The sequence below is a fragment of the Capricornis sumatraensis genome, chromosome 9 (genome assembly GCF_032405125.1).
Source record: "Capricornis sumatraensis isolate serow.1 chromosome 9, serow.2, whole genome shotgun sequence".
Classification (NCBI taxonomy): domain Eukaryota; kingdom Metazoa; phylum Chordata; class Mammalia; order Artiodactyla; family Bovidae; genus Capricornis; species Capricornis sumatraensis.
In genome coordinates this window covers 25,450,530-25,476,430 of record NC_091077.1, presented here as the reverse complement: position 1 = coordinate 25,476,430, position 25,901 = coordinate 25,450,530, and the positions used below count along the sequence as shown (strand labels likewise).

Here is a 25,901-nt window from a genome sequence, read left to right as displayed (position 1 = left end):
GAATACAGTAGGAAAACCTTTCACAATCCCAAGATAACCCTACAGAAAATGAATGAAAAAGTTAATGATACATAATTAGGAAAAATATTTCCTAATTGTCAAAATAATCGGTCACTATTACTACATTAGTATTTTTTAATAGATGACAGATGATTATTCAAAACAATGGCTCTCCTAATCAATATTCAATCATATAAAAGTTATTGTTCACAAAACTGCAGGTTACACTGTTCTTTTGTCTTCAAAACACTCACCTCTTTCTCATCTCGGGGCTTTTTCCAATGCGATCTCCTTTTCTGAGAACTTTATTCCTTCAGTTCTTAAAATGGCTAGTTCCTGTTCATCCTTGAGGTCTGTGCAAGTCATTAGTACTGATCATCCAAATCCATTTTTTCTCTTTTCTGGCACATAGAAAACTACATAAACCTGTATTTTTAAAAATTAGGCCCAGCCATGCCATGTGACCTGTTCTGGCCAATCATATGAAGACATACGTCATTTCCGGGCAAAAGCCTTTAAGAGCCAGTGTGCAAGTCATCATCTCCTTCATTGCTTTGGCGACCATGGAGAAATATGTTGCAACAGAGTCTCTTTGATTCTGACTCCCTGAGAAAACATGATGAACAAAGTTCCCTGCCACCTTATGCTGGACACTTGGTTATATAGTGTGAAGGGAAATTAACCTTTGTTTATTAAGTAAACAGGGTTTTCCTTGTGGCTCAGTTGTTAAAGAATCCATCTGCAATGAGACCTGGGTTCCCTCCCTGGGTTGAGAAGATCCCCTGGAGATGGGAAAGGCTACCCACTCCAGTATTCTGGCCTAGAGAATTCCATGGACTGTATAATCCATAGGGTCACAAAGAGTCAGACACAACTGAGCGACTTTCACTCACTTGACATTAAGTAAACAAACCAGAGACTTCATAGTTGTTCCGGTAGCATAACTTAGACCACCCTGACTAATCAAAGCTCTCCGATTAAATGGTATCTCTTCAGTGTGGAATTTCTTACACAATTATTGAAATTTCTGTAATCCAGAAAACATTCTGTTTCTTTCAAAGCATTTATCACTGTACTTTTTTAGTGTATTAGTTTGTGTTTTACATTTCCCCCAGAAAAATTATAAGCAACAAAGGGGATTTCAAATATCTTTGTTATAGAAGTTTCCCTAATACATAGCACAATGACCAGTAGATGCTATCTTCTTAGTAAATATTTGTTAAATGAATGACTGTTCCACTTTATTTTATTAAAAATAATATGTTAAGTATTTTAGAAAATTTGATATACTGTTAACATGCTTGGGCAAGAAATTCCAATGACAACAAAGAGATAAAATGCACCATAAATTTTCATGACACATGTCAAAGTTCTGAATTTGAATATCCTACGACTTAGGAACTATTTTACATTTGGGACACCACTGCTCCAATTTAGACAACATCAATTAGAGAAGATTTCTTGATTTATCATAAAAAAATAATTCCAGTTAAACTCAGATGCAGTGTGTGTAAACAGAGTACAGACAAACTTTCCCAACATATAAAAAGTCATAAAAGTTACAAAAACGATATTTTATTGAAGCTGTAAAGAACACATATACTGAGCTGGAGTCCTTATTCTCCCGCTAGCAATTTAATAAACGTTTCAGTCATATTTATGACCATTTCATTTTCCACATATTTTTTGTTGCCAGGATAAAACCTTAGGAGTTCATGCTTCAATAAACTCAGACTCAAGAATCTATTACAAAAAATGAATTTCAGGCTGGCATCCACTGAAGTCCTAAATCTTCTCCTTCAACTGCCAGGATGTAAGGTAAAAACGGTTGCTGTATTAACAGTCGTTGTCAGCTGCCATACTTTTGCCAATGACTATATATCAAGCATGGATTGTTGGTGAGCTACAATCTATTACTTGTATTTTGTGGGAGACGTGAGCATGTCTGGAGATCTTAGCTCAATAACATTTCAAGATCTAGCTTTCAGACAAGGCAAGATGCCACTGCTAGGAAGCAAACTGAGACTAAATATGGTAAAAAGTAGTACTTCTATATAGTCATTCTAGATTAGAGAAAAACAATGGCAATTATACCTGTGCCAATTTAACTGGATTTCTATTCATTGATATTTATCTTACCAAGATAGCACACTAAACACTCATCCAAATTTTATTTTGAATATTTGTTCTTATAGAAATGAATTAGCAATACGTTCCTCTGTTTGGATTTGTTTCTCTCTTTTATATGCTTTTATACTGTTGCTTTCATATTTTTGCATTTAAAATATTTCTTTCTTTTCTCCACAAGAAATGTACTCAGGCAATGTATCTAATACCGTAATGAAGTTAAAAACGCTGGCTTTCTAGTAAATGCGTTTGTATCTATGCCTTGTAAACATGATTCATAAATAACAGATGAATTCATTTTTAACAGGAAAATAATTATGATTCTTTGTAATATTAAAAATAGTAGCAAATGTACTCATTACAGTGAGGTAGATATGATTTCTATACTCAACAGACACTTGAGGAAACAGAGGTTCTAAGAGGAGAGGTACTATATCCAAAGCAATATAGCCACATAAAAAAACAGTAAGTGTGTGTATGTTATTAGTTATAATGCATGAACTGGAGAACAGTGTAGAATATATTGAGTTGCCCAATAAGTTCGTTCAGGGTTTTCCATAAGATGTAATGCAAAAACTTGAAAGAACTTTTACGCCAACACAATAGAATAGCAGAATGGCAGAATATGCATTAGAGTCAGACAGATGTGGATTTCAATCTCAATGCCATTATTTACTGGCTTTCTGACAACAACTGATGCTGTGAAAGTGCTGCACTCAATATGCCAGCAAACTGGGAAAACTCAGCAGTGGCCACAGGACTGGAAAAGGTCAGTTTTCATTCCAATCCCAAAGAAAGGCAATGCCAAAGAATGCTCAAACTACCACACAATTACACTCATCTCACATGCTAGTAAAGCCATGCTCAAAATTCTCCAAGCCAGGTTTCAGCAATACATGAACCGTGAACTTCCTGATGTTCAAGCTGGTTTTAGAAAAGGAAGAGGAACCAGAGATCAAATTGCCAACATCCGCTGGATCATGGAAAAAGCAAGAGAATTCCAGAAAAACATCTATTTCTGCTTTAATGACTATGCCAAAGCCTTTAACTATGTGGATCACAATAAACTGTGGAAAATTCCTTAAGAGATGGGAATACCAGACCACCTGACCTGCCTCTTGAGAAATCTGTATGCAGGTCAGGAAGCAACAGTTCTAACTGGACATGGAACAACAGACTGGCTCCAAATAGGAAAAGGAATACGTCAAGGCTATATATTGTCACCCTGCTTACTTAACTTATATGCAGAATACATCATGAGAAACGCTGGACTGGAAGAGACACAAGCTGGAATCAAGATTGCCGGGAGAAATATCAATCACCTCAGATATGCAGATGACACCACCCTTATGGCAGAAAGTGTAGAGGAACTAAAAAACCTCTTGATGAAAGTGAGAGAGGAGAGTGAAAAAGTTGGCTTAAAGCTCAACATTCAGAAAACGAAGATCATGGCATCCGGTCCTATCACTTCATGGGAAATAGATGGGGAAATAGTGGAAACAGTGTCAGACTTTATTTTTGGGGCTCCAAAATTACTGCAGATGATGACTGCAGCCATGAAATTAAAAGATGCTTACTCCTTGGAAGAAAAGTTATGACCAACCTAGATAGCATATTCAAAAGCAGAGATATTACTTTGCCGACTAAGATCCGTCTGGTCAAGGCTATGGTTTTCCCAGTAGTCATGTATGGATGTGAGAGTTGGACTGTGAAGAAGGATGAGCGCTGAAGAATTGATGCTTTTGAACTGTGGTGCTGGAGAAGACTCTTGAGAGTCCCTTGGACTGCAAGGAGATCCAACCAGTCCATTCTGAAGGAGATCAGCCCTGGGATTTCTTTGGAAGGAATGATGCTGAAGCTGAAACTCCAGTCCTTTGGCCACCTCATGAGAAGAGTTGACTCACTGGAAAAGACTTTGATGCTGGGAGGGTTTGGGGGCAGGAGGAAAAGGGGACAACCGAGGACGAGATGGCTGGATGGCATCACTGACTCGATGGACGTGAGTCTGAGTGAACTCTGGGAGTTGGTGATGGACGGGGAGGCGCGATTCATGGAGTCAGAAAGAGTTGGACATGACTGAGCGACTGAACTGAACTGAACTGACAACAATTTAGTGAAGAAAAAAATAATGGAAAGAGTCTTACCACACAGTAGGTGCTCATTAAAAAATAGCTATTTACCATATTATTATTTAGACATGACTTCAGTAATTTTCTTTTAATGGTCAGCACTGCCCAAGCTTTGTATGATAAGCATCTATTATTATTTTTATAAACAGAAAAAATAAATCATATAAAAAATAATTTTTAATGTCGACAATTTGAGATTAGAGTGGTATTAAATCAAGTACTAAAAATAAAGCTGATCAATTTTGTATCAACTTTATCTCAACATATGTTAGCTGTATTGATGGTGAGAAAAGTTTGTGATGAAGCATCAAGTATCAGTTATAAGAACTATCACTGGCATTTCTACTGAAGACAAAACCCCCAAAAGGGTGAGATGAATCATGGAAACCACAGCAAATACAAAAAGAAACAAAATAAGAGAATAACAAAAATTTCCAACCCATTCCTTAAGGTTCCACAACTTATTCTCTTAAACAGAAACTGAGAAACTAGACTTTACTGCTCAGGCTTGCAGCTGTTGTATGTACTGTGAAGTGGTGATATCAATGCTAGTGCCCACAGGGACACGTGAAGGACAGACAGTAACTTACATGCAGCCCCACGGTTTACGTACCCAGGGAACATGGGTCCCTTCTAAGTTCAACCATTTATATCCAGATATGCAAGTTTATATTACTAGTAACAAGCATATAAACAATAAATTGCAATGTTTCTACTTCACCAATTACTGGCTTCTATGAAAAGCAAACAGGTTACTCATCAATTCCTTAACCACTAATGATGCAGAAATTTTGGAATGCATTTTTTCCTTCCAAGTACAGAGTGCTCCTGAGTTTTTGCTGATCTATTTCCATAATTGTGATTTGCTCCAATACTCAGAAAAACGTTCATCATATGTAATTTCTTCTAATGTTTAACTGCTGAGGTAGGTAACACCCTACATTCAAAGAAAATGGTAGCATGAGAGAAACAGAGATAAACTCACGTTATAAATTTTGAGTTAAGTAAAGGAGAAAAAATTACTTTCAAAAACCAAAGAGGCCTCCTTCTCATGTTATAATTTAAAAGGATACATACAGAATGCACTAGTTTTAAAACTTTCAAAAGGACACTTTCTAAGACATAATCAAAATTTTCTTAATAAGACACTTGATTTTTCTGCAATGCAATCAAATGGTTCTTAGGACACTGAAAACTATGCTCCAGGCAGGGACAGACCTTGAGATTCTAGGATTTACTGAGAACAAATTCAGTTTACTGGCAAAAGCACTGCTGGCATGCTTCCCTGCATGACCGGGTAGTAATGGAGCTTAGGAAATAATCCCATTCTGTCCACACAGGAACTGGAGCACCTGAAGGCTGCTAGGGCTGCCGTGTCACAATGCGCCCAGAGCCTAGTACAAGCCACAAGTCTAATGACTTTGGCACATACTGGCATTTATTTCATAGACAGTCTTCTTACTCTTTAATAACGCTGAAGTTATTTCTTCCAAAATCATTCCAACATCTGAAGGGGGTAATTTTCTAATGTGAAACACAGAGGGGAAAATCCAACAATAATAACAAATCAAGAAAAAAAGTCCATCTTGATGAATAAAGAAATTTTGCCACCAATTTTAAAGGTAGAAAAATCTAATCTCTGAATGCAGAGCATTTTTTTAACCCAATTCTAATTAAACGATAAATAATTAAATCATATTGTTGGAATCAATGACAAGTTTTTAGAAACTCTTTGATCCATTCTCTGTTACAACCACTTCTAATAACACCATCATCATTTTCAATTTTGATCCATGACCTACAAATTCTCTGCAATTATTTCATAATTTGAATGAAGTTTCTCCTCTCCTAACATCCATTAAAGGTACTAAGACTTATTCATAAGTAACAGTCAATGTTTTCCCTCCACCTCATTTCGTTAAACTCAGAAATGCTCAGAGACTTAAAATGGTTGCTTTTGAAAATATTTTTGAACAGTTCTGGTTGTTATAAAATAATGCTGAGGACCAGATTAAAGAGCTCTTTGGCCTGTCATTAGAGAAATGTGTCTTATTAACATTTTATTTTCTAATTTATCAGCTTTCTTCCTTTCTGGCCACTTTTTGAAGAAAGTGTATTTCTCCATTAGATATTATTATTCCCTCTCTGATTCTTTTCTTGGGCTAATTTCTTCCATTCAGCAATGTTACTCCATTCCTAGGCTCTACTTTTCAAGTATTCTTCTGAAATTAGACTACATTTGCTAGTGTTTACTGGACAGTTACCTGACTGTCCCATGGGTGCCTTTGCTATGACATGTCTTACCCTGAATCCATTATTTCCGAGAACTCTGGCTTTCTCTCTTGTGATCATCACATCAGATTACAGTCATTGGCATTCACACAGTCATCCAAGCTAAAACCCTTACTGTAATTCTTGACACTTCTCACTCCAGTCTCCCAGATAATGTCACTAAGTCTTATCCATTCTGCCTTTCAAATGCCACTAGAATGCATAGACTCCCCTAAGTATAATTCCAGTGCCTTAGCTCAGTCCCTCTTTCTTTACTAGACTATTTCAGTAGCACCCTTATTTCAGTGTTACAGTCTTCAGGGTTTACTTTCTTCCACCTCTCTCTAAGTTAATATTTTCAAAGTGTTTAGTTGCTAAGTTGTGTCCAACTCTTTGCAATCCTTTGGACTGCTCACCAGACTTCTCTGTCCATGGGATTTCCCAGGCAAGAACACTGGAGTGGTTCCCATTTCCTTCTCCAGGGGATCTTCCCAACCCAGGGATCGAACTCACGTCTGCTGTGTCTCCCGCACTGCAGGCAGATTCTTTACCCACTGAGCCATCAGGGAATCCCACCACCCACCTAGTGTATGATAAAGTCCACATTTCTTAACTTGACAGAGAAGGTCCTTTATATATATATATGCACACCATTAATGTTTCTGAACCTGAGATTATGAGGATACTACTCATTAGAGGATCTGCGAAGTTTCAATGACATGATGAATGTCAAGTGTTTACCCAGTGTCTGAGAACTACTGAGTGCTCAAAAATTGTCAGCTGTTATTTTCATCATTATTATTACCCTTTTCCCTTCATAAGGATAAACTCTGCAACCTCCTATTACCAAATTATACCTACTCTAGCGATGGTAGACCAGTTTTCTCTTCTCTTCCTAAAGATGCTCTTCAATTTCACCGTATGTCTTGGTACTTGATACTCTCTCTGCCTGAATTTCCCACTGGAGAACATGACTAGAATTTAGGGTTGACCCCCAGTTCCCCCTTTCTTATTCTCCCATTGCATTTACTACATACTATATACATTGGAAATACTGTTAGCTACCCTACGGCAGAGGATGAGATGGCTGGATGGCATCACTGCCTCGATGGCCATGAGTCTGGGTGAACTCCGGGAGATGGTGATGGACAGGGAAGCCTGGCGTGCTGCGATTCATGGGGTCGCAAAGAGTCAGACACGACTGAGCGACTGAACTGAACTGAACCCTTCTGGGAGATAGCACAACTACTGACCGCGAACTGGGATGAAGAGTGAGCCCCACTTCACAGACCATACACTGTGCTGAGGGGTGAGGATGGAGGACGTGACATAGATCCTTGTTGTTTTTATTTAATTTATCTAGATTTAATAGGTCTTCTTGGATAAGTGTGTCTTTGCGCTATGTACATAAGACACTTCAAAATCAGGAACAACGCTTTTGTGATAAAAGGGAACCTGCTGCAAGCCATCGACAAAACCTGCTACATCCTACTTAACGGGGAGAACTGGTTCCTTTCCTCCTCCTTAATGTGAGGAGTGAGATGAAAGTGTCTGTTCTTGTCATTTCTGTTCAGCATCGTAGCGGAGGTTCTAGGGAGAGCAATCAGGCAAGAGAAGAAAACAAAAGGCATGTGTATTAGAAAGAAAGAAAGGAGGACTTCCCTGGAGGTACAGTGGAAGGGAATCAGCCTGCCAGTGCTGGAGACATGGGTTCAAACCCTGGTCCAAGAAGACTGCACACGCCGTGGAGCAACGAAGCCCGTGTGCTGCAACTACTGAAGCCTGGGCGCTCCAGAGTCTGTGCTCTGCAATGAGAAGCCCACACCGCAACCAGAGCCGCCCTCGCTCTCTGCAACTACAGAAAAGCCCACATGCAGCAACGAAGACCCACTGCAACCAAAAATAAAATGAATTTTAAAAAAGAATACATACAAAATCACTCAGTCGTGTCTGACTCTTTGTGATCCCAGGGACTAACAGTCCATGGAATTCTCTAGGCCAGAATACTGGAGTGGGTAGCCTTTCCCTTCTCCAGGAGATCTTCTCAACCCAGGGAGGGAACCCAGGTCTCCTGCATTTCAGGCAGATTCTTTACCAGTTGAGCCATAAGGAAAGGCCTATCCACTAAAAAAGAAGTAACTAATTAACAAGTCCTTTAAGGTCACAAAACACAAGATCAATACACAAAAGTTAGTTATATCTCTACATGCCAGCAGTGAACAATGAAAAAGTGAAATTAAATTCAATTACATAGTGTCAGAGAAAAAAATACTTAGGAACAATTTTAACAAAATTTGACTCAGGAAATACAAAAACCATATTCTCAAAACACAAAGCATTGTTAAAAAAGATATAAAATAAAAAGATATTCTATAAAAGGAAGAAGAAAAAAGAACAAATTAAACAATTATCTTCATATTTTGGGCTACCCTTTCCTAAATGTACTCCCCAATGAGCGTACAGTAGGAAAGGAGAATCCTTGCTTTGATTTATGCTGATTAACAGCTTGATGGGCAGGATTTCCTGGGCAGTCTGATGTCAGCACCTACAATGCCGAACGCCAGGCATGAAAACTTAACATATGACACGCGTACGTGTGTTACAGATGAGCACACTCGAGAAATTCCAGATACTCAGAGATTTGTGAGCCAGATTTCCTTGGACTGCTATGAATTGTGAGTGGAATTTCCTAGATTTGCTTTGGCAGTCACCATAAATCTAATCCAAAATGAACGAGGAATAAAGTACAGGGTCAGAGAGTTCACTCCCAACTTCTCAGAAATGCCCTGAGTCAGGAACTTCTGTGCTTACGAGTTAAGTAACTACCATATTCAAGGTTTTGCTTGCGTCATCCTAGCAGGCAGTAAGAGAGCTGTTACATACAGATACCCTACACGGGACAAGGAGACTGTAGTACCTAGGCAGGGTAATTCACAGTACAGTAATCTAGAACTCTACATTTATCATCACAAGTTTTTTCCAGAAAGAGGTACGTTTTCTAGTTCATTATTGTGTCTTTGGGCTAGCAAACAGGGTTACAGCTATATTTCAAGATCCTTTGTAATGTGATATTTAATAAAATGAGTAACACAGAATCTCCTAATAGCTTTTAATTGAATGATTAGATGGATTTCTTTCATAACTCTAGTAATTAAATAATAGAAAATATTTTTAGACATTTTTACCAAGCGATGTGCTTCCCTGGTGGCTCAGAGGTAAAGAATCTGCCTGCCAATGCTGGAGATACAGGTTCGATCCCCGGGCCGAGACGATCCCCTGGAGAAGGGAATGGCACCCCACTCCAGTATTCTCGCCTGGGAAATCCCATGGACAGAGGTGCCTGATGGGCTACAGTCCATGGGGTCTCAAAAGAGTTCAACATGACTTACTGACTAAAACAAACCAAGCAATGTACCAAGTTCTTTATTTATCAGGGTATATTTTGTGAATTAATCCAAATTCAGAGCCCCTTACTCCTAGATCAATCTCTCTCTTCCCAGTATTCATCGGCACCAAACTGGCCACGCAGCTCGCATTCAAGGAGGAGGATAAGGCTTGAGAAAGTCCTGTGAGGAAGGGAAAGCCAAAGGAAGGGATGACTGCCTGAGGAGTCTCAGAGGGAAGCTGGAGAAGCAAAGCCTGAGAAGCCCGGAGCGGGCACGGGGTGTCAGGTGACAGCGACAGGAAGGCCAAGGGCACAGCACATCTGAGGAAGAAGTCACCTCAGAAACCCACCCCAATTGGAAGAGAACCAAATGGTTCCTGCGTGTCCCCATAAGGACTCTGAGACTGCCAGAGGGTTTGGCCAGGATGTTTGCAAAATACTACACTCCTATTCATACCTAACAGATAAGCAAAAACCCTTCAAAAACATCACGCCACAGAGTTGTGAGTGTAACTGGGATTCCCCAAAGTCCTTTCCTCACCCCCTCAGCCCCTTAGCCATCACCTGCTCAGTGGCTCTTTGATCTTGTCTGGTTCCGGCGCTAGGTTTTTTCCTCAAACGCCCCGGGCCTGAAAAACGCTGCTTGATATTCTCTGGCCTCCATCAAGCCCTCAAAACTGTCTGATCATCAGACAGCTTTTCAGATACCACCTCCTTCACAAATCATTCCTGAAACAATCACAAGAGATCAAGTTCCTTTGCTCCCATACAAATACAAAGGCATAAACTATACTTTTTAGTTTTGCAGAGTCATATGCAAAAAAAGGTACATAATTCTGCAGTCAGAAATACTTATAAATGTCAGCAATTATTTTTAAAAAGTATCATAAAGTAATACAAAAATTTTATGATGTTGTGTCTCTGTATATCTCACTATAATCTAAACTACTAAAATCTCACTATGATCTCCAAAACTATAAAATGTTATTGTTGAATAAGCTACAGAGTTTCAGCAGGATATGCTGTCAAAAGATTGCTTCAAGCAACTGAGATTTTCCTTTTAAAAAGGCCTAGATAATGCTTTCCATTTTCTACTTATGATTTCTAAGGTATATTGGATTTATTTCTTAGTTTACCACATAGTAACCAAACCACGATTTGAAACCATTATAAATATTGTTGACTCAATCTTGCCCCCTACAGGGAATGTTAACTTTTTATTGAAGTCACGGGGATTTAAAAATTTGCGATATGGAGAAAACTCAAAGATAAAATTGACTCTTTTCAAATCCAATTTTGCTACCTCAGAGAGAGGCAAAGTCTACTCTAATAATGTGAAAACATCATAAATCTGTTCAAAATGACCCAACAATAAATTTTATTTAGAATGGCTTCATCGGGGGTTCTAAATGCCAAATTAAATCACTGATAAAATCCTGAAGATACTTCAATAAATGATTTCTCAGACTTGTCCAATTATAAGAATATTCTGGGATATTTTGTAACAATCTCATGTAAGACTAGCATTTCACAAACTTCATTTTACAGTGGAATTACTTTGGGGGCTTTAAGAATTAAATGCCAATGCTCAGGTATGGGTACCACCGCTCAAGATTCTTGTTTAATCAATCTGGATAAAGCTTCCTGGAAATGATAATATACAAGCATGGCTGAAATTCATTGTATCTGGAACACTCAATTTGGGCATCTAGGTTATAGGAATAAAAATCAGTATTTTGGACCAAAAAACCCAGGTGATTCTTACGACCAAAGACAGGTAAACAGTGATCTAGCCCAGTGACCTTATTTTTCAAACAAGAGATTACTTATGAACTGACCTGCTCTAGTGGCTCAGTTGGTAAAGAATCTGAATGTAATGCAGGAGACACAGGTTCGATCCCTGAGTCTGGAAGATCCCCTGGAGAAGGAAATGGTAGCCCACTCCAGTATTCTTGCCTGGGAAATCCCATGGACAGAGGAACCTGGTAGGCTACAATCCATGGGGTCGCAAAGTTGGACACGACTTAGCAACTGATCTACCACCACCACCTGCTGCTGCTGCTGCTGCTAAGTTGCTTCAGTCGTGTCTGACTCTGTGCAACCCCACAGACGGCAGCCTACCAGGCTCCTCTGTCCCTGGGATTCTCCAGGCAAGAACACTGGAGTGGGTTGCCATTTCCTTCTCCAATGCATGAAAGTGCAAAGTGAAAGTGAAGTCGCTTAGTCGTGTCCGACTCTTAGTGACTCCATGGACCACAGCCTTCCAGGCTCCTCCATCCATGGGATTTTCCAGGCAAGAGTACTGGAGTGGGTTAACACTGCCTTCCTAGAGCGTACTTAATATGTCAAATTCTAATTAAAATTTCCCTGTGACATTGAGAACTTAATTTTTCTTAAGACAAAAACAATGTTCAAAATTTGGAATGTGCCTTGTATGCTATTTCTAAGTCAGAGGAAGATATTCACATTCAGCTTTGCCCATATGGAAGAATTTTGCATGCATTAAACCATGACATTAAGTATGGTCATGGGAAACATAGTTTTTCATCCACAGAAGATGAGGCACCCATAGAACCAGTGTTTCTTGGTACCATAATGTGCACTTAATAAACCACCACAATCTTACTTGTAAATGTCAACTTGTAAATATCACAAATCAGAGCATCTTCCATGACGAACACCTATACCTGGCTTTCTGTGTGACTAGATTGATTTCAGGTCAAAATGTGGTATCAACTTCCTGGAAAACACAGGAGATTGAAACCATATCACAGAAATTCCCTTTCCCACAACAAACCTGAACAGCAACAAAAAAGGTAAATGCTAACAACAACAACAACAACTCACTCTTAGCATCTAAAGTAGGAAACAGTTACAAACTCCTGCCATAGTATTTGAAAATGGCAGCAAGGTATCTGCTCTGCAAATAATACAGAAAATAAGAATGATTCATCAGTATCCTGGGAAGTCTCACTAATTCTCCCTGGGGAGCTAATATGAGTTCAGCTTAGGGGGAAATCAGGGAAAATTTGAAAGAATTAAAGTCCCAACTTACCAACATAATATCTCATCAGAAAGCAGAAAAACAGAGAGGAATAGCCACCATGATCTCTACCAGATGGGAGGAAACCAGACAGTGAAGACAGGATGCTCCTTGCCACACAGGGTAATTATCCCCAGTACTCAACAGGAGAAGGGGAGACCCAGGGACTATAAGGAAAAAAAGATTCTCAGGGACCAGGAGGCTGACCTGAAGCCCCTTATGATGACAATGGGGAAGAGAAACTACTGCTGGAGAATAACTGGGGCACAAGGGAGAAATCAGTACCAAGCACGACTCTGAAATCAAAGGTGTTCCAGGGACTGTAGCTGAAGTGGGTAGAATCACCCAAGTTTCAGGGATATCCTCTTTGAACAGAGAATAATCCTCAGACCATACAGAATGATCCAGGCACACACCATACGAAGAATAGCCTGAGAAAGTACAGAGCACAGATCCTTTCCCTGAAGCTGCCCAAACCCCAGCTGAGATCTTCCGTTCCTCTTCTGGGCTCAGAACACCAAGTACTTAAATCCCTGGCTCGCAAACAGGAGCAAACAGGAAGACAACTCCTAGGTAATTTAGGAAGGGAGAAAAGGAAAATTCACTTTTACCAAATTGGTGCAAATAGAAGTTCTGGACAGAGCTGCCCATTTTAAGCAAACATAAGACAAAAAGAAATTGGACAGAACCTACCTAATATATTATCATTTCTTTTAAGGCACAGAGCAGATTAAGAATACAGGAATGGTCCATTATAGGAAGAAAGAATAATCAAGGAAATGGAAAATAATTATGCATCATTAGTATAATGTTTTTAGGGCCTTTTAGGAAATGCCCCTTTATCACACTGAGGAAGATCTCTTTTATTCTCCAGTTTGTTGGCAGTTTCAGGAATGGATTTTGTCAAATGTTTTTCCTGCATCTATCTGGATAATCATGTGATCTTTAAAATTTGCTAATACAGTGAGTCACACTGATTTTTTATTCTGGGATTAATATGGGGGCTTCCCTGATGGCTTAGCAGGTAAAGAATCCAACTGCAATGCAGGACACTCAGGAGATACAAGTTCAGTCCCTGGGTCTGGAAGATTCCCTGGAGTAAGAAGTGGCAACCACGCCAGGATTCTTGCCTGGAGAATTCCATGGACAGAGGAGCCTGGCGGGCTACGGGGCATGGAGTCACAAAGAGTCGGACACAACTGAGCAACTGAGCACAAATATGCTGGGATACCATACACTCTTTCAAGATACTGTTGGTGTGTTTTGCTAAAATTGGGACATTTTGCCTCAAGAAAAATATTTGTATGCCATTTTCTTTTTCTTGCAATGCCATGCCATTTTCCGGCTTTGGTCTCCGGGTAATTTGGCTTCCTAGAATGAATTGCTAAGTTTTAACTCCTGTATCTTTTCTAGAAAAACCTGCCTTTAGGATTGACATTATTTCCTTCTTAAGTGTTCAGTAGAATTGACCAATGAAGTTGAGTCAGGATTTTTCTTTCTAAGAAGGTTTTTAACTACATATTCGATTTCTTTAATTGGTCATAGGGATAGCTGTGCTATTTTTTCTCATGTGAACTTTGTTGATTTACATCTTTCAAAAAATTGTCCACTTCATTTTTATTAGCCTGAAGTTGTTCATGGTATTGCCTCACTGTTCACTCATTACTAAAATCTGTATTGATGTCACCTCTCATATTCTTTATATTGATAATTTGTGTCTTTGTTTTTTTCTTGTTAGTGTAGACAGTGGGCTCTCAACTTTATTGATATTTTTCACTGAACCAGCTTTTGGTTTCAGTGATTTTCTCACTTTTTTCTTTTTCCCTACCTCATTTGCTTTTACTCTGACCTTTATTATTTTTTTTCCTCTGCTTACCTTTGGTTTAATTTGTTATTTTTTATAATTTTTTAATGAAGAAGTTGAGACCACTGATTTAAGACCTCTCCTTCTTCTAATGTAGACCTTTAGAACTATACAATTCCCTCTAAATATTTCTCCAGTGGCATCTCATAAAATTTGACATTATTTTCATTTTTATTCAATTCAAAACGCTTTCTAATTTCCCCTTTGATTTCTTCTTCAATACTAGAAATGGGTTTACACAGCTTCTGAATGTTTGGGTATTTTCCAGAGATCTTTCTGTTATTGCTTTCTGATCTAATTTCTGCTGTGAATTGAGAAGACACTTTGAATATACTTTAAGAATCTGTCAGGCTATGCCTGGGTTCTTTCTGCCCACAGCACAGCCTGGAAACAAACTCTCTTGAGCAGCAAGCTTGGAAAATCTAGCAGAGGCCTTCTTTCAAGGATCACTTTCTGTTGTTACCTGAGATCCAGTATCGTGAAACCCATTGTTTCATATATTTTACTCTATTTTCCAATTCTTCTCAGGCAGGAGGGTGAATCTGAATCCTGTCAGTCCATCTTCGCTGGAAAGAGAAGTCTCAAATTTGTTTTAAGTATTATGAGTTTTGAATGAACATTTTAGCAAATCACACACATAAAGAAATTCTGGGTACAAACATTCAGAGGTATATCAAAAAGGTACATATCAAAAAGATTTACCTAGGCCAAAAGAATATAAAATAATAAGCCATCTCTTTCATTCAACTGGAATCGTGTACCTATCATTCTCATGAATTGATACATTTCTTCTGTAATTTTGTGTTTCACTTGAAATAAAGTTGTGATTAAGTATGTGAGTTGTGATAGTATACCACTGTGTTCAAATCTGACTTTCTTCAATTGGTTTTCTGAATGAATTTCAGCAAATTGTTTTACCTCCTTGTGCCTCAGTTTTCTCTTATAATATATTTAAAAATATCTTTGAGCTGGTGTAAGTATTAATTCCTCTAAAGAACTTATCACAATCCCCAATATTACATAATTTTCCATTTCAAACTAATGCTGATTTAACTTATTCAGATACAAACCATAATCTGACTGAACGGACTATGCAAAGGTGACAGATTCATAGCTATTCTCCAACTGACATGCAAGCAATGAGCTCTACTGAACGACGTCTCTGCCTTCAGCCTCTCGAACTTCCATTTCTTTTTGTTTGCCACTTCAGGTTGACCTTTACAGAGCACTTCTTTTAAATTTAGAAGTCCTTCACAATCCCTCTCCCCTGAAGAGAGGGTAGCCTCTTGACTTTGGCATTCCAGACTTCATACATTAAGGTTCAAGCCTATTTTTCCAGCCTCATCTTCTCCTCATCCCTTTCGCCAGGGTCTTAGAGCCATACTGAAAAGTAAGCATCCATGAACATTCAAAGACCTCTGCTACATCTGTGCTTTTTTTCATCCTCTTTCTTTTATGTGGAACCGCTGTGTTTATGTAATCACACATACCGTCTGCCTTTTATACACTGCACTATATGGAGCAGAGGGAACACAAAGGCTACTTAAGATAAAAAGCTTGGCTCTCAAAAAGCTCACAGCTAAGCAAGCAAGCGGGCACAACCCAAAGATGAAGGGAGCTAGTCTAAAGCAATGGGACATACAGCAGGTCTACTCAAAAGAAGAGCAGGCCTAATTATTCCAAGAAAAGTAAGGCAAGGCAGGGAGGCAGGTCAAAGAAAGCTTCACAGAAAAACAGTTTCCTGGACCGTCTGAAGACCCTCTGACCTATTCCTATTAGATTTAGCAATGTACAAGCTCACTGATTACAAGTACCTCGAGTGAAATAAACTCTACTATATATTAGTTACACTGTGAAAGGCTTGGAACAAGACCTTGTGCATAGGGAAAGCTGAAACTAAGACTACAGAGACCGGTACAACAGTAACTACTAATAGTAACACGGGTATTTACAGTAGCGATACTTCAAAACAAGATGAGCAGGGTCTGAAAATTCAACTGCCTAGCATGCAAGGCCTGGAGGAGAGCATGGCAACCTACTCCAGTATTCTTGCCTGGAGAATCCCCATGGACAGAGGAGCCTGGCGGGCTACAGTCCACGGGGTCGCAGAGAGTCGGACATGACTGAGTGACTAAGCACAGCCCAGCACAGCACAGCATGCAAGGCAGTGATGACAATATATGATATTTCTCATTTGATATGTATTATTAGAAAAAAATCCACTCAAAAATTCAACCAGATGTACTGTCCACAACTGATGTACTCTGATCTGAGACATTCCTAGTAATGCTGGAACAATCTCCCTCATCCATAAAGACTATTTTGTCTAGGACAGCATATCATATCTTGGCTTTATTTCTCATAATTATAGCTTATTATTTATTAAGCCCTTACTCTATGCCAGACACTGGCTAGGCACTTTATCTTTCACTTAATTCTCATCCCAGGAATGTGAGCCACTCTTAAAATATGCTGTTTATTCTGAGTCCTTACTCTTTCAATAAAAACAGCATTAAACTTTATTTGTATGACTTAAATTCCTTTATTCCATATTTGCAATTCCATTTTTAATACTGAATGGTTATCTTTTTGATAACTAGGGGGTTCATTTAAAAGAGACTAGCATCAATAATTATCATTTATTGGATACCAGGTATTATATTATTAAGTCTTAAAAATAATTCAAGGTTGAAAGAGGAGACACTTATTACATATGCAGAAACACAGATCAGAGAGGGCGATCACATCCACAAGGTCACACAGGTCTTAATATTAAGGTTCTATTTTGGCTATACACTGTGTTCCTAAAATACAGTCACTCAATAGATGTCTACCATGTGTTACACACTCTGCCTATTAGGTAGTAGGAGCTTAACACAGTATTGCTTTTAATCTTCCCAACAACTCTATGAGGTAACTGCAGGTCCACAATCCTTTATTTGAACCCCTTGGAAACAGGTGTTATTTAAGAACTTTTAGTATTTGAAATTTTTAAAAAATATATGATGATACAACATAACGCCCTCCCCCCACACATGCACATTTCTTGCTTTTGGCTAACTCCTATGCATTCAACCTTTCACTATATGTCACTCATATGTGTGTGTGTCTGTGTGTGTGCGGCAGCTTCACCTAGTTTTCATACTAGAACTATAATGACTCTGGTCTTGATGGTGAAATAGGAAAATATTTATGAAGTTACACAAATATGAAATATTTGAATATTTTTATTTTGTATTGCAGGTTCCTCTGCCTCTAGGTAAATAAAGTGATAAATATATAAGGGCACTTAGAGATGGAATAAATGAAAATACTCACTGATTTAGCTCCAAGGAATTTTATAAATAAAGCATCAAGGACTAAGAGGCTGCCAGCACAGTCAATCTAACTGCATAGATGGAAAGAGCAAGGCTTAAAGTGGACAGTGAGAAGTGGAAGGCCTGGCCTCTCCCAGATCAGATCAGTCAATGAGCTGATCTTCTCCCAAACTTAGAGCCACTCTTTATATAGCCTGGCACCTCCACTCTGAGTTTTAGCTCTCCATTCCCCTGTGCTACCATTCTTCATTCTATTCTTCTTTTCCTTCCACTTTCCACTGCCTGCTTTTTTTTTTCCCTTCCTCATTTTCCTTCTCTTGTGTTCTTAGTGGCATTCAAGATAAGGATGTCATCTGAGCTACTGCCAAGAAGTTAAGTTCCCACAGATCTTCTGGTATTTCTCTGATGCCCATGTAAGGCTACGTTTAGCTTAGTGAGTGCAAGGTTATAAAACGTTCAGGAGTGCAGAACTGTGTGTGTGTGTGTGAGTGTGTGTGAGTGCAGGAGCATTTGAGTTTGACTTTTGCAGTTGGTAATGTTCTCCCTCTGTTCCTTGCAATCTCATTCTCACTAAATCCTCTGAGCCTAAGAAAGAGGGAGACCTCTTATTTCTATAAAACAACATCAGTTCAATAACTGTGATAACTGGTATTAATTATGGAATTTAAATAACATTATTCAGCATGCAATTCCATCATGCTATATAGCATAATATCAATATGAGCGTTAGTCTGATACTGTTTTTTTCCCATTATAATGGATTGGAGTTTTTTCTCATTCAGATTAATTGCAAGAAGACTTCTGTAATTCTCCTTTAATCAGAAACCATTTCTGAGCTCTCTCACATAAATTTGTTCCTATTCCTATTATAGTATTTTCTATGTCACATTTTACTTCAATATTTAAATAAATGATTAGGCTTATTCTTTAAATAGATAATTTGCTCCTCATAACAGGGAATATGTATTATTTGTATTTGTAACTTAAGCTTCAAGTACTTTGCCTAATACTTAATAAATATTCAATATGTGATAAATATTTACAAATAAATTTAGTTACCCTCCTGTACATCCTAACTTGTAGTTTAAAAAGGGAAAAATTCCAAAAGCACTAGGAAAAAACTATAGATATCTGTAAGATTTGGAAATGGGGAAGACTTTTTAAACATAAGGAATAAATCATAAAAAGTCTTTTTAGAAGGAAATGAACAGAACATATGAAAAGTTTTAAGTTTTCACATATTCAATGACCCAGCAATTACATTTCTAGGATATATTCTAAGACTAAAATCAAAGATAAATACTTACCCACATAGATTTTTATCACAGCTTTGGTAACATACAAACCAACCAGCCAACAAAATGAAAAGAAAACTTGAAAATGACCTTAAATGTGAAACATTAGTTAATAAGAAATATAACTACAGTAAGCAGCTATATCACCATAAGTGAGTTTAAGGTCTGAAATCAAATTGAGATCCTCCTTCCATTCTAATATCCCCAATGCTACCAGAAGTTTGAGGTAGGCAAAATATCCTCATCTGAGCTAGAGAAAATAACTTTACAAATATCATATGGTTGTTTAGAATGTAGAAACCTAGCTCTCATTATTACAATATGCAGTGTAACTATTACAATTCATATCTAATATAATGCAGTTCATAACCTGAAAGGAGAAGCAGGATATAAGCACATTTCACGTTATAGAACATGGGATATTCTTACAGTCGATTCCAGTAAGAGTGGAAAGATCCCACTCTTTGTAAGCGATATATGTGAAGTAGAATAAAGGACTCAAAGTACAACCCGAATCTTAAAAGTAACTAATTCTGAGAGAGATCATAAATAACTTATTCCTTATTTCTCCTTGTTTTATTTTCTAAATTATCTTATAATGAACACATGTCACCTTTAGATAAGAATGAGACCGTGGGAGGAATTTTTTCTAAAAATACCGCCTATACATTTCTTTAAAGCATCAAGTCTACTGCAGATTTAATTCCAAAGAGAATTCCACCTTTTTCACTATACTTAAATTCCAAGACCATGGAATAAACATTGATAAATTATTTCTGAACAAATTTGAGTCTGCTCTACAGAATCCCCAGAATTCTGGAAAACCCTAATTTGTCAATCTCCACTGCTGTTCTCAGAGAATCTAGATAAGGTCTGAGTGGGTTTAATAACAGTCACAATTACTTTACCAACTGAAATATGGGTGGATGACCAAAAATATACAGAATAATTCAAGAGGTTATAATTAGACCTCAAGGTGTCATCACACAATACTGGGCAGTAAGTTATAATTGACGCCTTTAGGGAAGTCACCTTCATCACATTCCTCCTGAATGAGGCAGTAAGAGATGCACTGTAGGCCTGTCGAATGTCCACTTAAACAGAAGCGTAATAATGAACAATCAGGACCCTGACAATGAAATACTGTTTCATGATGGAGGGAGGGAGGGAGCACCCTGTGACCAGAAGCATTAGAGAAGAAGTGGAGTTGACTCCTCCTGGACGTGCTTTTAGACACTGAATTCATACGTTAACTGGATGATTTTATAACAGTTAACCTGAAAGTAAAATCCATCTATTTTACATTTTCCATAAAGACGTGAAAGTTTAGATTTTGTAAACTTAAACATTTGCAACTTGATCTCACTTTTTCTTCCAATGCAGATTAACAAAAGGAATTTTTCTTTAAAACGTCAAAAGTTTAAAAAGTAAATTTCCAATCCTTCTCTTTAAGGCATCACTTACTGAAAGATGTACATTTTAAAGGAAATGTCACTAAGCATAAGGATATTTGAAATGTTACCAAATTTACACACTTTTCAAAAGGAGTTCATGTTTACATGCTAAAAAAAACAATTTGTAGCAGTAATTTTTACTATATCAGAGACCCATAATTTGAAAGGGTCTCTGATATATTTCTAACAGATGGTCCTTATATAAGCTTCAAGGAAAATTCAATTACAAAACATGACTTCAACAGTCATTCAAGGTAAAGAAGCTGAAACAGCGACCTTGAGCAGGCCACATTTATTATCAAGTAATCACTGTTTTTAGTCTAGAAATCATTCATGTATATTCGTTTCTTGCCTGCCTGCCCCTCCAAGTTTCTACCGACAAATAATAAAATATATTTTAAGCATTAAGAGGAAAAAACGCTGAGTCTTGATATATAATAATGATTCAATTTCTACATGTTCTCAGGTGTACATTAAGTACAATATTGATCTTTTTTCAAATGCCATCTGTTTGAAGAGAGAAGGAAAAAGAATTAAGTATCTTCATGTGCCTTGGACACAGCTAAGCCGTCTGCATTTTATAATCAGCTTGAGACCACAAGAACTCTTTTTTTAATGCTAAGTATAAAAGGTCATTGTACGTATCAGCAAGAGTGAGGAGAAAACTCCAAAGAGGTTCAGCTTACACAGCATCAAGATTCAGGTTAAACACTACAATCATGCCAGTTATTAACACCACCCAGTCTCTATCTCCAGGCAGGAAACCAGTCTGCCAGAAGCCCAGATAACTGGAAAAATTGCCAGGTTTATCATACTACTGGATCCCAAGAGACCAATTTAAAGGGAAATTATGTGTTCTGCATTAAGAAGAAAAGTATCTTTAATTTTCCAAAGTCTTTTTTTTAGGAGAACAAAGAACGTACGTTTTTAAATTTAGTATTTGAAGAATAGGGCTTCCCAGGTGGCACTAGTGGTAAAGAACCCACCTACCAATGCAGGAGACATTAGAGATGTTGGTTTGATCCCTTGGCCAGGCAGATCCCCTGAAGAAGGGCATGGCAACCCACGCCAGTATTCTTGCCTGGAGAATCTCATGGACAGAGGAGCCTGGCAGGCTGCAGTCCATAAGGTCACAAAGAGTCAGACACGACTGAAGCAACTTCACACACACGCAAATTGAAAAGGACAATATGAATCTTAAATGTGAACTGGGCACACAGGACTATTCACTAACCTCAACATAAGTAAGTTCTTCTTTTTGTAGCTATTCAGACAATGTTTCTTGAGAAAAACTATGAACTCCACTCTCAGTGGGATTAGCTATCACACATTAAAAATTCAATTAAAAATATATTTTAAGAACATTAAAGTTCACAGTTGCAATCTAAGATTGGAAATTGCTAATTACTGCTTTGGAAAAATGAAGTTTTAGAATTTTCATCTGAAGGTGAATACTTAAAAAGATTTTTAAGATGCAAACCTATGTTAAAAAAGAAATACTTCAGGCCAATTCGTTACTTAATTTTGTAGTTCTTCTGAAAACATGCTACTGTACATGTAAAATATATTTTAACGTCTTTATTAAGTTTCCATAAATTTAGTAAGGACTAACAAACCCAATGAATGAATAACTGTTGCAGACAGAATAATGATGTAATGCCTGGAAGGCTCTTTGTCAAAAAAACTACCTAATTCCTGTGCCAATTAGGAATTGAATTTGAAATCTGCTTTAGGATGAAAGTACTGAAAAGTTTACATGATCTCCAGAAAAATGAACATGATCTCCACCAATTATAACTATGTTTGAAATTTTTAATTTTACTATTTTTCCATTCTATGGTGTTTAAATAAACATCATCTCAGAAATTTGTTTTATTCCATTCTCAACAACTTATCACTTTATGCTAACATTTCATAATTAATTTTTCTTCCCCAAATAAAAGCATCTGGTGAAGACATTTAAATTTCTCCTAAGTATAACTATAAACTCTGTCATCTGTGGAATGTACTTCAGTCCCAAGAAATCGCAATTACCCCAGAAATAATATAAATATCTTAATGTACATATACATACAAGTGTATGTTAAAAGGCTGCATACATCTTACTTTTCAAACTTTACCATATAATTCTAATTTCTCAGCTTCTTCTTGAGCTTTAACCTGAATGCCAGGATTAAGTTTTGTCAGTGTAATGGATATAATTTGAAAAACATAAGGTTTCTTTGCAACTCAAAGCCTCTGTACATACATAAACCATCACCACTATTTATCTGTAACATTTCAATGACATAACTTCATATACTCAAAGTTTCACAACAGAGAAAGCACTATACAACTTTAGATGCTATGACAAATCCTGGAAAAGTAAATTGAGCATATATGTAATTATGAAAGATTATGTAATACTGATTTTAGTTTAAGCTTATTTTACTTTTATGGTTCAGTGGTAAATAGCTGTTTATCACATTTTATAAAATTGATCTTCTTTGTAATGCCCTTTTGCAATACAGGAACATTATTAATAGTTTACTTATTGCATTAACACTGGGGATTTTCAGTACTCTACAGGTCACAAGCTTTGCTGCTATTTAAATTATGATAAACTGGTTTCAAATGGGCTTGACCAACAGTTTACACAGATAAGGTGGACAAAGATGGAAACCTACCCAGCACCCATTCCTCTACCCCTTTTCTCCTGCCCACGACAACTTCCACTGCGTTGAGACCAAACTCCCCCTTTCAGGTGGCTTTCATCATCTCCTGCTCCAAACATATGTCCTGATAAGTTTACATGGAACATATTAATACCATTCCTCTTATCAGGGATTGGTTCTAAAACTCAAGATTAAGCCGATCAGCATATGAAATAACTCTGAAGGCTATTACTGGCCCATAGTTAGAGGAGAAGTTTTCTCTCCCTAGATGTGAACAAGAAAGCACGTTGCATTAGTTACCGCTGACAGTCATTTTACAACCATACAGAACTGGTGGGTAGGGCAAAACCTACGCACAAAGGAAAGCAGGGCCAAGAGAAGTAAAACAACCGAATGAAAGCCCTGATCACGTCCTACCCAAAGCCCACCGACTCTGGACGTTTTGTTATGCAATGTAGTACATTTCCTTGTTAGTTAGGCTCTTTTATTTCAGGTTTTCACTGGTCTTGCAACCAAGAACATATTACATCTTTACATCTTTTTTTTAACAGAGGCAGTGCTCCCAACAGTGACTCCTAATTTGAATTAACTCCAAATTATTAGAATTTGCCATCCAGTCACTCACTCAAAATTACCCCACAGCCATAGCACCAGAGTCGGCCTTCTAAACTGAGGTTGCTCCGGTGGAAAAAACTGAGCTGCTTCAGCTGCTATTAGCTACATCACAAAATCTGACCATGCAGGTTACAGACATAATCAAAGAATGAAAATATTGTCTCATTAGAAGAAGTTTCATCGAGTAATAAAAAATATTACACATATTGACAATAAGATAGACATGACTGATGCAACTTAGCAGCAGCAGCAGCAGCAGCCTGCTCCAAAAGGAGGTTCTCTTTTCTCTTCTTACCTCTTTCACACTGTGGACCAGTGAATCCATAAACACAGGCACAGCGGTTAGGTCCGATACAACGTCCACCATTCTGACATCCATTTTCACAGACAGCTGCACACAAACACAGCAAGAAGCTCATTATACAGTGAAAGTCCAAGTATAATGTAGGAGTGTAGATATGTAGTCATAATGGATCTTACCTCTGAAACATGTCGCATCATGCATTTAAATACATATATTTCATTGTATATTGAAACTAAAACCTCCACAATTCACGTAAATCACATTGTTATGCAATCATTTGGTAAGTTTTGTTTTTTTTTCTATAAATCAGAATCACAAGAATTGGCTGACTCTGATCATACAGTCAGAATACAATGATTTAATCCTCTATTTCAGTTCTATGAACCCTACAATGTGTTTTCATAGGTAAAAGGTGATTAAAATATGAAAGAAGATTAAAGACTCTAGGGAACAGAGAGGGAGAAAACTCTCCACAGGGTATAATTTCACAGAAACAACGGCAAGTATTTGAATATTTTGATTTCTAAAGATATATTGCAAATGAGTAACAATTACCTAATGTAATTAATCAAAAGGAAAGGAATTTTCTTTAAATACTATCAAGGTGTAAGAGATGTAAATGAAAGTCACTGTCCCAGACATGCTCCCTCATTAAACATATGCTAGCCCTTAAGACATGAATGGGAATACACATCCATGACTGACCCTCAGGATCTATCCCTGGGGAGGCGGAAGGAGGGCTTCTCTCAGGGTTTTCCAAAACAGAGCTTTCAAATGCTTCTCCAGGGTGGAGAAGAGGGCTGGATAAGCCTGCAGCATGTCCTGAGAGAGCTCGCTCAGTACAGGTAAATACCAGGCTCACCTACACAGGTCAGACCAACAATGCCTCTCTTCTCACGAATTTTTTCTATTGGTATGGAAAACACAGTTATTATTCATAAAAATTATGTTAACAGATAACACGGCTTTCTGTTACTTGAAAGGAAATAATTTTTTTTTAATGTTTAAATTTCTGTTTTAACACAGCAAATATCAGCAGGTATAACTCATTTAAACAAAAGGTCCCTGGCATCTTCAGTAATTGAAGACAGCATCAAGAGCTTCTCTGAATAAGAAGGAGACAAGCCAATACAGCAATTGCTTCTATTCCTGCCTCACATGAGAGAGCATGCTTCCAGCAGAGTGACTACAGGGAGGGTGTCTGTGTATTCCTTCATTTGCTATAAGATTTGATATTCTGCAGATTCTCAAAATCTCCTGCAATATGTCAGAATCTTGCAGTCTTCTTCCCACTTTTTTTGGCAGGTGGAACAACACGGTGAATAGATCAAGGAGTTCTGCTGTGTTCAGCACATCTCAATCACATCATCTTTCAATGCTCAGCTTCCCTGCCTGTAAAGTAGAGCTAATAGTTTGAAGATAAAATAAAGTGGTGTAAAAAAC

The 25,901-nt window shown here is 37.8% G+C and overlaps 1 protein-coding gene across 1 annotated transcript in view; it reads right to left on the bottom strand.

Moving 5' to 3' along the window:
* FBN2 (fibrillin 2) overlaps window positions 1-25,901 on the bottom strand; it is a 224,214-nt gene that overhangs the window by 185,695 nt on the left and 12,618 nt on the right. The window contains exon 5 of the mRNA XM_068981357.1: window positions 24,450-24,545. Within this exon, the coding sequence (XP_068837458.1) occupies window positions 24,450-24,545 (96 nt within the window). The remainder of the gene's footprint in view (window positions 1-24,449; window positions 24,546-25,901) is intronic.